General features: G+C 47.6%; 1 protein-coding gene across 1 annotated transcript in view; it reads right to left on the reverse strand.

Annotated features, from left to right (window-relative positions):
• Window positions 1-16,984, reverse strand: part of LOC135873866 (sodium channel protein type 5 subunit alpha-like) — a 160,352-nt gene that overhangs the window by 70,507 nt on the left and 72,861 nt on the right. Inside the window, 2 exon segments of the mRNA XM_065398477.1 lie at window positions 569-727; window positions 16,441-16,681. Of these exon segments, the coding sequence (XP_065254549.1) occupies window positions 569-727; window positions 16,441-16,681 (400 nt within the window).

Genomic DNA, 16,984 nt, shown 5'->3' on the forward strand with positions numbered 1-16,984 from the left:
TGCTCTAAACTAGGAGCAATCTTATGAGGAGGCTCCTGGACCATCTTTCCTTTCTCAGCTCTAAGTATTTCTGCTGAGGAAACCTCACCCATAACCTCACATAAATATCCCAAGAATATTCTTGGGGAGCGAGAGGGGGAAGGCCCTCCAAATCCCCACCTCCACCAAAAGAAAAGGTCTGGAATGACAGACTGATCCTAATCCTTGCAGAGAAATGATAAGGGGTGGAGAGCCAAAGCAGCAGAGCCCTCTGGAGCCAGGATACTCAAGAAAGACAGCTTCCGAGGTTTTGTAGTATCCAGTATGGACCATTTGGTAAACATTTAAATGTGTTTTTTGATTACGCGACTTATAGTTCTTGTTGGTTTATTATATACTAACACACAGTATCAAGTTTACAAATTCATCAAACAATTTAGATATTAATTGGTCACTTGGATGCAGTCTAGAATTTTCATTGTAGCTATTCACTATCTAAAAATAAAATTATTTGGGGGAATGTGGGCCACTGAAATCATGCAAAGTGTTTATTGTTTTGTCAAACAGATAAAAAAAGAGGAATCATTACCAATCTGAAAAATGCCAGGTTTATTTCCAAAAATGTTTTTATTGGGCCTATCATAACAATTATGCTGTCAAAAATATTCCAGCCCTGCTGAAAATAGTAGTAGGGATCTAGAGCGATGATTTTGAAGATCATTTCTGCTGTAAAAATTCCAGTGAAAACCTGTGAAAGGGAAAGCAAACCTTATGTCAGCATAAAGGTACGAGGAGCTTGGCTCCTGACAGGGCTGCCTTCTTATAAATATAAGGCTAAAATATTATTAATGTTATTATATTATTATTAATATATTAGCCCACACTAATCCACCCATGCAGGCACCCAAGGGCAGAGGAGATACAAAACAAATTCTCCATTACCCGCAAGCTGATAATTTATCCCTTCCTTCACCCTAAGGGAAAAAAACATGTGAACAAATGAGCAATGAGCCTTGCAACATGACCTGAAGAACAACAGTTTCACACACTGGTCAACTAGGTGGGAAACAATTCTCTAGCTGAAGTGCATACCGTAAGAATATCCTGCTCCCTGCCCCTTTGCAGTTAAACTGGGGAGAGTTAGCTCAGGGGACTGATTGTCTCAGTTATTCACAGTATCATATGAAGAGAAAGGTGATCTTAAAAGTAACAGGACCCAATCCATTTAAAGTTAAAAGTTGCATCTCCAAACAAATCAGCAGTCAATGCAGATTGTGTAGCATACATATAACATGCTGTCTCAGAGAAGCACCCCTTAAATGGTATTCTGCTCCAGTGGATATTTCCAAAATGGTCAGTAGCCCCATGTAAAGCACATTACACTAATTCCATATGGCAATGACAAGCTGTCAATCACTCTAGTTCAACAACCTGGCCAAGAATTTATGATGAAAGGCCCTCTGCTGCGACCTAGTCATCCAGAAAAATTCTCAGGTTTCAAACCTGAGTAAGGAACACTGGGCAAACCCCCCAAACTGAGGAAAAAGCTATTTTCTCCAATTCCTCCAGCTGGTTCCCTCCGCATAACCTTAGTCTTATCTAGACTGAGACACGACCTGCTTTCCCTCATCCAAGCCCCATTCTTGGCATAACACTGGGTAAGACTGCGGGACTAGCTGAACTTTTATTAAATACCACAAATCTGATTTCTGTTTAATAAAGGATCTATTTTGTCTTCTTTCCTACTGCCCATCTTGACAGGAAGTGAAAGACAAAACCCACAAAACTAAACCTCATTGCTCAACTGTCTCAGCCACTCTAAGGCAGTCATCTAAAGAGTACAGTTGAGTTCCAGGTAAGTTCCCTCAGGACTCTGTCAAAGTCATCTGTGGCAACCAGTAGTCCCAACACAAAAACCCCATCCAGTGCAATCAAATCTATCCACACTCTTTTCTTCGCCCCTCTCACTGATTAGAGTTTCTCATCCCCAAGTGGGACCTTCTACCTTCCTTCCTCCTCCCCATTCCAGCTTTAATAGGCTAAAACTAATTATTCCTTGAACGGCATCCAGAAACAAGTTGCAAACCAGTGCAGTCCTCAGCCTGTCCCTGGCAGCCGGGCTCGTTCAGCTGTTTTGTTGACTGGGGACTCCCCTGCCAAGCCCAGGATTCCCCTGTTTCATTTCCCCCAAACGTGGAGTTCCCTCCCAACTCCCTCTCCACAACATGGCTGCCCCACCCCTTCTGAAACACCCTTAACTCTTCATACACCTTTGGTCAGACAACACTCTCCATAACAGCAACATCTGCTTAGGAGCAACATAGCAACAGGGCACCTATATGTTGCTACAAATGAATGACTACTGTATTAGGGCTACCCATGGTGTCCCGGCATTGCATCCTGGGTATATAATGTTAGTAGCCCCATTGAAGGGTGAGGAAAACACAAAGATGAATGGGTAGGTGGTTCACTAAACATGTATTCTGTAGTTAAAGCCTCATGTGCTCCATGCTAAGCTTGAACCTAAACTCTGTGGCAGTGCCCCCTGGATTTTTGCCTCAGGATTTATTTCCATGTTTTTTTCTGTGTTTGGCTAGAATGTTATAGTATTTTATTTTTAATGTGACACTTGTCTAGTTATTTATGCCTTTTTCACTTCCACACTAGATTATTGCAATGTATCCTATACCTAAAGACCACTTGGAAACTTCAGCTAGTACAGAATGCAGTATCTCACCTACTTATGGTGCTTTTCACAGGAAGCATATTGCTCTACCTTGGTGAGGGATGGGGAGGGTGTGGTGGCTTCTAGCATGGACAGTGGAGATGGGAGGGAGGAAGGGGAAAGGTCAGTGCCCTGGGGTGGGGGATCCCTGTCCCCGCCACTGCAAAATAGCAACACCTACCCCCACCCCTGCAAGCCAGAAACCCAGCTGGGTCTCTGCTGCTCCCCTGGCCCCAGCTTCCCCACCCCCTGCAAAAAAATCCCTCGCTTCCAGACTTTCCCCCAAAACATGCTCTTCACACAGGCTCTGTCAGGCAGGGCAAGTGGATGGGGCTGTGTGCCCTGGAGCTGCGCTGAAGGTCCAGGATTAGGGGCGGGGAGTGGAAAGATGCAGTTGGGGGCGGGCAACTTACTTTTTACAGTAACTGGAGTTCTTCAAGATGTTCTGTCTCTATAGATGCTCCACTTCCAGATGTGCTCACAACCATGTATTTGTGATTAAAGATATTCATCAGCAATGCCCTCCAGCCTGTACCAGTGCCCTACACATCCTTGTGCTCCAGTGTGAGGCTGAACAGGGGGAGGCAGACCCGTCGCCACTCCAGTTCTTTCTCAACCATGAAGTCCAGAAAGAAAGATTCCAAGGCAGAGAGGAAGGGCTGGTAAGGGAGCAACCATCGGAAAAAACATCTAGAAGAAGTCCAGTTACTGTACAAGGTAAGTAACCTCTCCTTCTTCTTCTTCTACATGAGCATGTACTGTTGGGAAAAAGTGTAGCAGGTGGCGTCTTTGCAGATGTCTGAGATAGGTTTGTTTTTCAATAGGGCCACAGAGGTAGACTGAGTCTGGGTAGAATAACCAATCACCACAGGATGGAGATACACCCTTAAAGCTTCATAACTGGTTAAGACGCATCTCATACTCATTTACACAATCTATGTGTGGAGATCAGGTGCTCTTTCATTTGTTCTGTGATTGAGGCAAAAAGTCTAGGTGAAGCCTTAAAGGGCTTAATCCAGCTGAGGTAAAAGACAAGAACTCTTCTTACATCTAATGTCTGTAGGCTCACTTCTTCTCTTAAAGAGTGAACCTTGGGGTAAATCACTGGTAGATACATGTCTTGATTAATGTGAAATGCTGAAGAAACCTTACGCAGAATACGAGGGTGGAGACGTAATATCACCTGGTCGCGACAGAACTCCATGGATAGTGGGTCAGCCATAAATGCTCCTAGCTCCTCTTCCCTTGTGGTTTAGGCGATGGCTATGAGGAAAAGCTGTTGAGGAACAGATGAAGGAGGGAACAACTCCCCATAGGTTCAAATGGAGGTTTCCTCAGCACATTAAGCATTAGGTTGAGGTCCCATGGTACAGTACCATCCTTGACAGGGGGGGAAAACAGTCAAACAGGCCCTTAATAAACATGTAGGTGGTTGGATGAACAAAGACTAAAAATCCCTCAATGGGGGTGTATATGTGAAAGGCTGTAATGGCAGCCAAGACAACTTTAACGGAGCTCAACAACAAAAATGTAGTTGTTAAATTCAGTAGATAATCAAGACTGTGCGTAAGTTGAGAATCAAAAAGAGACACCATACTTGAAAAAGTTTCTACTTCTGCAGGTAAATTTTTCTCACAGTGCGTTTCCTACTATTGAGCAGTAGTGATAGTACCTCTGGGGAGCAGTCAGGTTCTGTGTCAGAGAGCCATCTAGTAGACAGGACACAAGGTGAAGCAATGAGTGGCTGGGGAGGTTATGGTTCCCAATTCTTGAGTGAGGAGATCCACTGTCAGAGGAGGGGAGAGAGATGGTTGAGAGACATGCAAGCCAGTTCTAGGAAACATACCTGCCTCAGCCACGATAGTGTTATGAGGATGGCTACTAATTTCTCCTGTTTCAACTTGTTGAGGAACTTGAACAGTAATGGCATTGGGGGATGAGCGTGTACCGGTATGCAAGGCCAAGGGATAGTGAGGGCATCTCGCATTGAGTTGCAACTGTGCCCCTGCCACCATCACCCCCACCCCCAAACAGAACTATCTACACTTCACATTGGATGAAGTCATGAAGAGATCTATCTCTGGATAATCCCAGATAAGACACATCCTTTGGAATACTGCATCTTTCAGCTTCCACTCATGATTGAGGTGGAAATGTGTGCTAAGGGAGTTGGCCACTATATTCTGCATGCCTCGTAGATAAACCACTGAGATCTGTATGTGGTCAGATATGCATCAGTTCCATAGTTTTATGGATTCTGCACATAAGACTGGGATCTTACTTCTCATTGTTGACTGATATAAGACATTGCTGCTCTGTTGCCCAGCATTATCAGACTGAGCGGCCCTTGATATGGGGTAGAAAGCAATGGCAAGTGTAATGGATTGTACAATATGTTGATTGGGAAGGTCGCCTCCTGCTGGGTCCATTTGCTCTGAGCTGTGAAGTCCTGAAAGTATGCACCCCAGCCTCACAAGGGATCTTTGTGGGTGGGGGTTGCAAGAATGGAACTGCCACAGAGACCTTTTGGAGATCTTTCCACCAATTGAGAGAGTCAAGGACCCTCTGAAGTACAAACACCTGTTTGGGTAGATTGTGTTTGTTGGGGGTGTAGATGGTCCTCAGCCAGGCTTGAAGACACTAGGAGTGTACTCTACTAAGGGTGTTACAAATGTACAGGTTGCCATATGGCCCAGAAGTTGAAGATAAGATCTTTCTGTAATTGTGGGTTCTGCTGTATTGTAGAAATGAAGCTGGACTTCGTGGTGAACTGTCTGTGGGCAAGTATGCTCTGACAGTTGTGGAGTCCCGAGTAGCCCTGATGAAATCTATTCGCTGTGTGGATGTGAGTGTAGACTTTTCCATATTGAGGCATAGGTCCAAAAAGCAAAATGGGCAGGGCCTTGCTGGTTTCGGTTTGCACCATGAGAAATTAAAAACCCTTTAGGAGCCAATCATCCAGGTAGGGAAAGATGATTATTCCTATCTGGTGGAGATGGGCTGTGATGGCTGAGAGGTCTTTAGTAAAGACTCTTGATATGGTGAAGATGCCAAAGAGTAGGAAACAGTATTGGCAGTGGTCCCTGCCAACGATATAATGTAGGAAATATCAGTGAGGGGGTGAACAGCTATATGAAAATATGCATCCTGAAGGTCAAGGGAGACAAACCAATCTCTGGGATCCAGGAAGGGAAATATCACTGTTAAGGCTGTTGAGTTTGAACAAAGATGTTCAAACTCCTGAGGTCCAGAATTGGTTTCTCCCTCCCACCCCACCCCCAATTTTTCTTGGCTACCTGAATATTGGGAATAGAACCCTTTCCCAACAAGTCTGGTGAAACAGGTTTGATCGTCCCTACAAGTAGGAGGGATTGTACCTCCTCATGTAAGAAATCCTCATGAGAAAGGTCCCTGAAGAGGATGGGGAGGAGGGTGGCGGGAGGGATGGAGTTAAACTGGATGGAACAGCCCATCAAAATCACCTCCATATGTCCAAGGTAAAGAGCTCCTGGGAAGGTAGAAAATGGAGAGATGATCCCCATAAGGATGGAGGGGAACTTGGTGTAGCATAAGATCTGTGGTGGGAGACAGTTTGTGATCCTTGACAAATGGGTCAAAATGGTTTGTCCCCATCTGTGGTGTAACTGTGGAAGGCAACCCCTTCTTGGAGAATCTTGGTTTCTTTCTAGGGTGGTTCAACTGGTTTTGTGGGCTGATAGTGGATTAGATGAGACCACTGAGCTATCTGTGATCTACTAGATTTTCTTTTTGCTGCAGGTATGTAGATATCAAGGGATCGCAGTGTCATCTGAGAGTCTTTGAGCAAATGAAGAGACCCATCCATGGCAATAACTTGGGTCCCGCAAAGGCAGGGGTGGGCAAACTGCAGCCCGCATCCGGCCCATCAGCTCTTTTAATCCGGCCCTTGAGCTCCCGCCGGGGAGCGGCGTCGGGGGCTTGCCCGCTCCGCACTTGCCGAGGCTCCGCGCGGCTCCCAGAAGCAGCGGCATGTCCCCACACCGGCTCCTATGTGTAGGGGCAGCCAGGGGGCTCTGCATGCTGCCCCCACCACAAGCGCTGGCTCTGCAACTCCCATTGGCCAGGAACCACAGACAATGGGAGCTGCAGTGGCAGAGCCTGTGGACAGGGCAGCGCGCAGAGCCACCTGGCCAGCACTACGCCTCCGCGTAGGAGCTGGAGGGGGGATATGCTGCTGCTTCCAGGAGCTGCGGGGATGGCACCTGCAGACAGGGTGACACGCAGATCTACCTGGCCATGCCTCCGTTTAGGAGCCGAAGGGGGGACATACCACTGCTTCCAGGAGCTGCTTGAGGTAAGCGCCACCCGGAGCCTGCACCCCTGACCTCCTCCCACACCCCAATCCCCCCCAGCCCTGATCCCCCTTCTGCCCTCCAAATCCCTTCGTACAAGCCTGGAGCCCCCTCCTGCACCCCAAACCCCTCATTCCCAGCCTCACCCCAGAGTCCGCACCTCCAGCTGGAGCCCTCACACCCTCCCGCATCCCAACCCCCTGCCCCAGCCAGGAGCCCCCTCCTGTACCCTGAACTCCTCATTTCTGGCCCCACCCCAGAGCCCGCACCCCCAGACGGAGTCCTCATCCCCTCCAGAACCCCAACCCACAATTTCGTGAGCATTCATGGCCCACCATACAATTTCCATACCCAGATGTGGCCCTCAGGCCAAAATGTTTGCCCATCCCTATTCAAAGGGAAAGTTTTTTAGGGTGTTTTGTACTTCCTGGGGATGCCAGAGGACCATAGCCAAGACACTTGTGCATGATTACAGCCACAGCCATAAAGCATGCAGCTGTGTTGGCAGCATCGAGTGAGGCCTGAAGAGAAGTGATCATGTGGCCTTCCAGTATGAGGGCTTGAAATTGTTCCTTCTGATCCTGTAGCAGATGTAAAATAAAAGATTAAAACTTAGAATAATTTGTGAAATCATATTTTGCTCCCAGGGCTTGGTAATTAGCTACTATGAACTGCAAAGAGGCCAACGAGTAGCTTCTGCAGCCAAGAAATTCTAGACATTTCAGCTCCTTGCTAGAGGGCATTGATGGAGACTGATGTGATCTGTTTCTTTTGTTAACAACCTCAACTGCCTTGGAGTTAGCAGTAGGGTGGGAGAAAAAGTACTCCGAGCCCTTGGGTACTTTTGATCAGCCCATTTACAAGTAGCTAGTATGGTAGCTGGAGTTTGTCACAAAGTACGGGCTGGTGACAGCAGTGTTATTGATGGGCAAGGTGATTTTGCCCTGGGCAGCAATATAGAGGATGTCATGCAAGGAATGTTGGAGTTCCTGTATCTCCTCAGATAGGATTTGCAAGGCCTCTGTGATCTGTTCAATATGGTCTTGAAAGGCCTTGAAATCATCAGAATGGGATGGGGTGGGAATGCATAACAGCCTTACCTTGTGAGGAGGGCAATTTGTGGTGAGGAGGGCAATTTGTGGGAAGACGGCGTTTCTTCTTCCACATTTGACTTTTGCTCCTCTGTAAGTTCCTCCTGAGGAGGAGGATATGGGATCAATGATTCTTGCTTTTGATGTGTCTGTGATGGTTCTTGGGATACCCAGGACTGTAAGTCACCTTGTTACCCCCTGTCTTCAGCGAAAGACAGTCTTGCCCATGGTGGCTGGGTGTTAGCTTCCTAACACCATCAGCTTTTCAGCCATTCAAGTACCCTCCTTTGGGCTATGCCAATCCTATCTTTGCCTTGTGGGTTAACAATATGTGCACCCCAGTTCCTGAGTCCCTTTGAATCATTCCCCTGTGATATCCAGCCCCTGACACCGGCTATTCACAGAAACCCCAGCTCCTCAGGGAGCAACCTGTCCACTTTTAGCACTGTCTGGAGTCTTGAGCAACAGCACAGCAGGAGGCAAATTTGTGGATTGAGCACCAGGAAGACACTCAACAAATGTCCACAACTGGAATCTGTGCCAGATAAGCTACCAAGGCCAACTGCAACCTCACCAAATGAGCTGTGACTCTGCTAGGTGGAGCAACATTAGCAAAGTCATAGCAAATGCATATACAGAAGGCAATCAAGGAAGAAATACTGTGGGTGGAGACTGACAGTCCTCTTATTCTGTTCACCACTGCTACGAACAGCTGGGAGGTTTTATGGATGTGCCTGGTTCTGTCCAGGTAGAACACTAGAGCTCTTCGGATGTCCCAGGTATGCAAATGTTCTTCCCTGCTCAAATGCAGCTTCGGGTAGAATGCAGGCAAATAAATTGGCTGGTTGATGTGAAACAATTACACCACCTTTGGGATTAACTACAGATGAGGATGCAGGTAAACCTTGTCATTAAAAATATCTTGTTAAGGCACACAGCTCCCCACACTTCTGTTTGAGGTAATGAGCACCAAAAACACCGCCTTCATTGATAGATGCAGTAGAAAACAGGTAGCCAACAGTTCAAAATGGGGAACCCATAAGTCTTGACAATACTAAGTTTAGAACACACAGGGGAACAGGGTCTTGTACTTCAGGGTATAATTTGACTAAGCATTTCAAAAACGTTAGGGACCTGTTATTAGAGAAAACAGACCAATTGTTGACTTTAGGATGGAATGCTGAAATAGTTGCCAGATGTACTTTGATTGAACTAAGCACCAAACCTTGGTGTTTCAGGTACAATAAATAGTCCAGGATATGTTGAACTGAAGGACAGTATAGTGATAATCCATACTAGTGGGACCAGATGGGAAAAAGTCTCCATTTAGAGAGGTAAGTAGCTATTGTAGAAGGCTTTCTACTATTTAGCAGGATCTCTTGAAATGCTTTTGACCAAGATCGCGCCCTAGTATCTAGCCATGGAGGATCCAAGCACCTAAGTGAAGGGATTGTAGGCTTGAGTGCAGTAGGCAACCAGGATCTTGTGAGACTAGGTCTGAGTCCTAGTGGAAGTGAAATTGGAGGTTTCACTGACAGCGCCAGGAGAGTGGAGAAACAGTGTTGATGGACCCACACCTGGGCTATAATATGACTCTGGGCTGGTCCCGTCTTATCCTTAGTAATACCCTATGAAGTACTGGAACTGGTGGAAAAGCACAGAGAACTCTTCCTCACAAGGGCAGTAAAAACACATTTGTCATGGAAGTTGGGCTGCGACCCCCATAGGAAACAGAACTGCTGACACTTTCTGTTAAAAACTGACACAAATAGATATACTTTGGGGAAATCCCCACTGCTGGGAGATGCACATGGCCACATCTGGATGAATAGACCACGCATGGTGACTCATAAATGATCTGCCCTGGTGGTCTGCTAGGTCATTTTGTACCCTCATCAGGTAAAATGTTTCTAGATCTACTGAGCTCACAATACAGAGCTCCCAAAGTAGAGTCTCCTCTTGGCGGAGTGGAGGAGAGAGGGCTCCCCCCTGTTTGTTGAAGTAGAAGACTGGTGCTGTGGTGTCTGTGAGGATTAACAGGCAGCTTTCTCTGATCTGACAGAAACACTTGGCATGCCAGTCTGACATCTTTCAGTTCTCTGACATTAATGTGTAAAGCTAAGTCTTCTGAGGACCATAGACCTTACATCTGTACATAACACAGGTATCAAGTATCAAAGGGGTAGCCGTGTTAGTCTGGATCTGTAAAAGCAGCAAAGAGTCCTGTGGCACCTTATAGACTAACAGACGTATAGGATCATGAGCTTTCGTGGGTATTCACCCACTCCTATACGTCTATAAGGTGCCACAGGATTCTTTGCTGCTATAACACAGGTAGTCTCCCCATCCCAGAACAGACACATCTGTCACTAGTTGCGAACGTTGGTTGTGGGCAGGCAAATGGAATGCCTACACATACACATACATTGGCTGGATTTATCCCCAATCTAGGGAGGAGAGGTCACGGGAGGGCACCCTCACCACCTAATCTAGCCGATGGTGGCTTGGTAAGTAGACTGATGCTAGCCAGCCCTGCAGAGTTCTGAGGCACAGGCTGTTGTATTGAACCACACAGGTGCAAGAGGCCATATGTCCCAGATGCCTCAAATACTTTTGTACTGTTGTGACCAGGTGAGCCTTCAAACCTGTAACAACTGTTGAATTGCCTGGAACCCGGAGTCCGGAAGAAGGGTCTTGGTTAAAATTAGTCCAGTACAGCCCTACAAACTCTATCCTCTGGATCAGGGAGAGAAGAGACTTTTCTGCATTGTTTAATAGTCCCAGGGAATTGAGCATTTACTGGATTGGCACAAAACACTGCTCTAAATTTGCAGTTTGGACCAGCCCTTGACAAGCCAGTCAACGAGGTAGGGTAAACTGGAATTCCCAATATTTGGAGGAATGCAGCTATTACCACCATAACCTCTGTACAGACTCTGGGAGCTGCTGATAGGCCAAAAGGTAGTACAGTGAACTGGTAATGAACTGTGGGCTTGATTGATTTGCACATGGAAGTAGGCATCCTTTAAGTTGAGGGCGACATACCAGGATCCAGGGAAGGAACGACAGAAGCCAGGGTGATTATGTGAAACTTTATCTTTTTCAAGGACCTGTTGAGTTGATTCAGATCTAAGATTGGTTTGAGATGCTCTCTTTTGCCTTTGGGATTAGGAAATAGCGGGAATGAAACCCCTTTCCCCTCTTAGACCATGTGGAATCTGCTCTATGGCTCCCAACCGAAGGATAGATTACACTTCTTGGATAAAGGGCTTGTAGTGGGGTGGCTGCCCCACTCCCTGAGAGCATAGGCTGCAGCAGGCCAGTGCGCCTGCGCAGCCAGGCAGCCAATTAGAGAAGGGCTTATTGGGAGCCAATCAGGGCCCAGATTGGAGACAGCCAATCAGGGCCAGGCTCGACCATATAAAAAGGCTGCTCAGGGAGAGGAGAGACAGTCTGTCCCAGGCCTTTGAGAGGGGAAGGTCTGTCTCCAGAGCTAGGAGACTAGCACCGTGGACAGCGCAGTGCTGGCCAGGCTTGGGGAGCAGAAGGGAGCTCTAGCCCGTAGCCTGCCAGGCTGCAGGCCCTGAAGGGAAGGGCCTAGCAGGTGCAAGGGGCCGTAGGGGAAGCAGCCCAGGGAAGTGGACAGATGAGAGGAGAGAAGGACGACAGCGAGGCTGCCACCAGAGGGTCCCTGGGCCAGGACTCCGAGTAGAGGGCGGGCCTGGGTCCCCCCCTTCCCTCCCTTGCAGTACACACAGCTATTGTCCGTAGGGTGCGGCCGTCATAGACTATGCCAGATCCTTGACACGAGGGATTAGACTTTGGGGCTGTGGTTGTACATGGTGGCTGGGGTGTAGGAAGACTGCTGATCACCTCCCCCTGGAAGGGGGTGTTGATGGACTAAGGGGCACTGCTGAAGGGCAGTGGTCCGGAAGAGGACGCCACGAGCTGGTGAGTGATGCGGGCTCAGACGCCAACCAAGGACGAAACAACAGGTGGGACACCACCAGGAGAGGGCGCTCCACTGGACTGAGCTAATTCCCAGAGACAACCAGCAGGAGGCGCTGGGTGGTGAGTCCCAACCTGTCACAGGGCTCCTCATGAGAAAGGTCCCTAAAGAGGGATGAGGGAGAGCAGGAGGGAGGGTCAGAAGCAAACTGGAGAGTATATCCACCTCCACAGTGCTCAGGACCCACTGGTCTGAAGTAATTTGGGACCACACACTGTGGGAGTGGGACAGATGGTTTGTGAAGATGAGGAAGTTTGGGTCTGGAGAGATGGAAACTGGTATGGCAACCTCGACTAGCTCATCAGAATGACTGCTTTGTATTTCCCGGGTGTCATGAAGGGCCCAGAGCTGGAGCCAAACAGCATGAGGGGGAGGCCTTTGCCTATAATGCCTGAACTTCTTTTTTGACAGATCCTGTCGAGAAGGTGGAATGGAATATTGGCGCATCTGTTGGGGCTGATAGTGTTTTCTGACCTGGGCAGATGTGTACAAACCTAAGGACTTTAAGTAGAGCCCTGAGTGGATACCAAATTTATATCCACAGATGTGGATATCTGAGGATATAAAGTGGATATTCAAGGAGCTGCAGGGCTCTACCGAGAATGGCAATGGCAAAAGCAGCAGCCCAGCACCAGGGAACAGCAGAGACCAGCTGTGCTGATGGGGAGCCATGGGACCAGAGCTGGGATAGCTAATGCTTGCCCTGCCACAAGTAATACTGGAGCTGGGAGTGGTGAGTGGCTGGGGAGAACAAGGTGGGGACCTTGGGCAGAGCAGGCCGACTGGAGGAAGAGGTCACTAGACAAGAGAGCCTGGAACGTGAGACTCAGATTTGGGGATGTGACCCCAGTGGGAGGGCTGATACTGGGAGAAGGGTCCTGCCATCTAGAGCAGAAGGGTATGTGGCCACCACCAAAGCAGGTGTCTTTCCTTCAGTATCACCACAGCACATCCAAGTCCTAGGAAGGACGCTGGGATGTGTAAGGAATAGGCTGTGAACTTTTCTGAAATTCCAGAGACTACTGTTTAGGGTATCCCCCAGTCTACAGGGTAGGGTTCCTTGTTCCTTTAACCTTTTTTCCATGTTTCTTACAGTTGCTGTTTAATACATTGTGTTTGGTTTAAACATAATGTAGTGATCAGTGGGTCAGGGAAGTTGGTTTGGAGAAAGTACCCAGGAATGGGGACATCCTAGCCCCTGTCCTAAGTGACCATGACGAGACTGGGGGGTTAAGCCTCCCAGGTATCTTGGGCCCAGTCTTATCAGGCTTATGTGGACTCTGCCGCATGGGAAAGCAGAAGAGGAGTCCTTGAAGTTAGGCAGGCATCCTGTAGTTATGAAGACACTGGCACCAAGAAGCAGAGGAGATTTTTTGGCACCACAAACACCTCTGGGGTAGTCGGCACAGGTATCCTTTTGTGGTGCCGAAAAAGATGATGGTGACACTTCTGGCACCAGGCTTGACAGTGCTCTCTGTAGTGCCAGAGCCAACTGTGCTGACTTAGGCACCAATTTGGAGAAGGAGGGCTTAGATTTCAGGTAAACTCTACTCAACTCCTCGCCTTCTTACCAGACTTAGAGGTGGAGACCTTCCATTGGCCAGGGCCTCTTTGGAAGTCTTCTATTTCTTCCTCTGCACAGGTGAGGGAGATCGGTGCCAGGATTCCACTAAAGCTGGAGGTGCACTTCTCAATGAAGCTGCAGCGCTTGGTACCAAGTCAGCACTGCCTTCATCAACAGCTGTTTCAGCCTAGCCTCCTTATCCTTCTTCATTCTAGGCTTGAGCTCCCTGCAAATCTGGCACTGGTCTTTTACGTGTGCTTCACCCAAGCACTTCTGGCAGCTATTGTGCAGGTCGCTCACAGGCATAGGCCTCCAGCAAAAAGCCCACAGCTTGAAGCCTGGTGACTGGGGCATACCTTGGTACTGCAAGCAGAAACACCCCAAAACTGGAAAAACAAACCTGAAAAAAATATTTTTAAACACAATTAAAACTTACTAACTATACTAATCACTTGATTAACTGTATTAGACACTATTATACACAAAAGCTGAGAGAGAGAACTGTTCTGATATTGAACAGGGTTCCAACAACCATCACGGGTAGTAAAAAGGAATTGAGGGGTGCTAGGGGCAGCTCTGATCTTTATATCTGCACACAGTGGTGTGTGGCAGCAGACCTCTGCCACCTGAAATAAGGTAGTAACTGATAGTAGCAGTATGTTGTTTTTCTCTAAGTGGACCAGCCCTAGAGGGGCATGGGACACTCTGACAACAGATTTCATAAATATTTGCTAACAGAAGAGGAATAGTGAAACTCAAGGAACTTGGGTTCCATTCCAGGCTCTGGAGGGGAGTGTGCTTAGTGGGCACAAACTCGTCTGCCCCATCCCCTCCCACCTGTCTCTGTCCCAGTACTGTCTCTTCCACACCACTGGTTCTTTATCCCAATCCCATTCTCCTCATCTAGCCAGTCCAGACTTCTGATCCCAGCCCTTGCCAGTAATCTCACCCCTCCAGACTCCCCATCGGAGTCTCCCCAACTCCTGCTCCCAGTGTCCTTGCCCAGCCTTTTCTCAGTACTCACCCCACCCAGCTCCTTGTCCCCCAGAGAGTCCTAGTTCCCTCCCCAACTCCAATCTCTCCCCACAGCCTCCAGATGCTGCCTGCCCCCCCAGGTTCCCCTTCCCCATTGGCTCACAATCCCAGTCTTTCTCCATTGGCTTCTCATCCAGTCTCACTGTCCTCCATCTCCCCAGCTACTTGTCAAAGTATCTTTGCCCTGCCATTCCCAGTTCTCTCCCTACACCCTGGCTCCTTGGCAGATCTTCCTCCCACCACATGTTCTGTCTTCTCCCATACCTCTTTCCCCCTGCCAGTCCATCTCGGCCCCCAAGCTCCTTGTCTTAAACTACTCCCCACGCCATCCCCTGCAACACCCTAGGGTCTGGCTCTTGTCCCCTCTGCAACTGAACCAGACAGCTTCCTTCTCCACACTCCTTGGGTGCCAGCAAAGGGTTAGAGTCCCTTCTTCATTAATTATGGATTCCATCTCCGTTTCCACGCAGTATTACCAATAGCTTCCCTGAACCCTGCCACCACCAACTGGGTCCAACAAATCCATCTTATTCAGGAAGTACTCAAGAACCACCTAGACAAGGTGAAGAAGGCCTAAAAAAATGCATGTGGACCATCAGCGGCAAAAAGTTCCAGTATTTATGGTAGGCCAGAAGGTGTGGCTTCTCTCCAATCACCTCCAGACCAAACGACTTTCCCGCAAATTGGACCATCAGTTCTGGGGATCCTTCCCAATATGTCAGCAGATTAACCCAGTTACCTTCAAACTCCAGCTTCCCCAATCTCTCAAAATACACCCAGTTTTCCATGTTTCCCTTCTGAAGCCCTACACCGAGAACCCGTTCCTTGACCGAAACACACCACCACCTCCACCAGTCAAAATCCAGAGTCACAAGGAATATGAAGTGCATGCCATCCTCAATTCCCAACGGACGTACAGCTGTCTGCACTATCTGGTGAAATGGCAAGTTTACAACCTCCAAAAATACACTTGGGAGCTTGCCTCCCATGTCCATGCGCTTGATCTGATGGAGGAATTTACCAGTCTGAGCTGGCACTGCCTCTGACTCTGACCTCCCAGTACCTGATTCTGCCTGACTCCCAACTCCTGCTCCAACCACTAGGTCTGACTGCCCTTGTCCCCGTCACGACATCCTGGGTTAGAGGGAGCATGTTCAGATATTCTGTGAGGAAAATGCATGCACAGTCTGGTCAGCACTAGGAACTGTGAGAGACTGGAGCATGTTTAGTTAGGACAGAATTTTCTTTAGCAGGTAAACTCTAGCAAGTGTCTAGTCAGCATCTGCAAACTGCAATTTTCCAAAGGCTTATAACATGGCCAAATTTGGGCTGATTTTCACAAAGCTGGCAAAAGGCAAATCCCTGACAAAAAGGCCACCAGCCTGCCAAATTTCAAGTCCTCGCTCCAAAGCTTGCCAATGCTAGTTTTCCAAAGGAAGGGTCACAAGAACATTTTTTAACATTAAGAAACATTTTTCCTTAGCCTCCTGGCCTCCTTCTCAGAAACATCTGAATAATTTTTGCTTAAAAAACAAAAACGAAAAAACCTTCAGCCTGAGACAGGCACGCAACATGAAAAAATTTCAGTCTAAACAGCTAATTTGGCAAAGTTATAAGCAACTAAAAACAGGGTCTTATATGGGAAGTGTCAGACAATAATAGGCAGTTACTAGCCCTGTCTATAATGAGCATAAGATTTCACTTACGTTGTTGACTGTAATAATCATGTTGCTAAGAGTTTCTGTCATATTATCGTGCTCTAGTGCCATGAAGATGGTATTCACCACAATGCAAACAGTGATAGTGAGGTCAGTAAACGGATCCATTACTATAAGCTTCACTTTCTCCTTGAGTTGTATCCACAGTGGGCAACAGTCCCAAATGAGATATTTTTGGGTAAAGCGATTCCAGCATGAAGGACATTTCCGTTTTGACTCTTCCAGTTTAAGTGGGAAGGAGGACAAAGGGACAGTTTAGTAATTTATGCTGAATTATATGGCAAGAAAAGAATTTCAGTCAACCATCGCACAGATAATTTATTTTAATCCCTCCACATATGACCAGGAAAGTATGGTCTCTAATCAAATCACTCACTCATTCTACACAAGCCACTAATTCAGTCACTTTAAAAGGTCAAGATCTATGGATACAGGTGAAGTCACCCACCTCTTCATATCTGTGTTAAATTTTCTGAGGATGCTACAGTATCTGTATTAAGGGGAGACTTTTCAGGTGCATCGTTAGAAAAAT

This window comes from Emys orbicularis, chromosome 2, assembly GCF_028017835.1.
Source record: "Emys orbicularis isolate rEmyOrb1 chromosome 2, rEmyOrb1.hap1, whole genome shotgun sequence".
In the NCBI taxonomy this organism is placed as follows: domain Eukaryota; kingdom Metazoa; phylum Chordata; order Testudines; family Emydidae; genus Emys; species Emys orbicularis.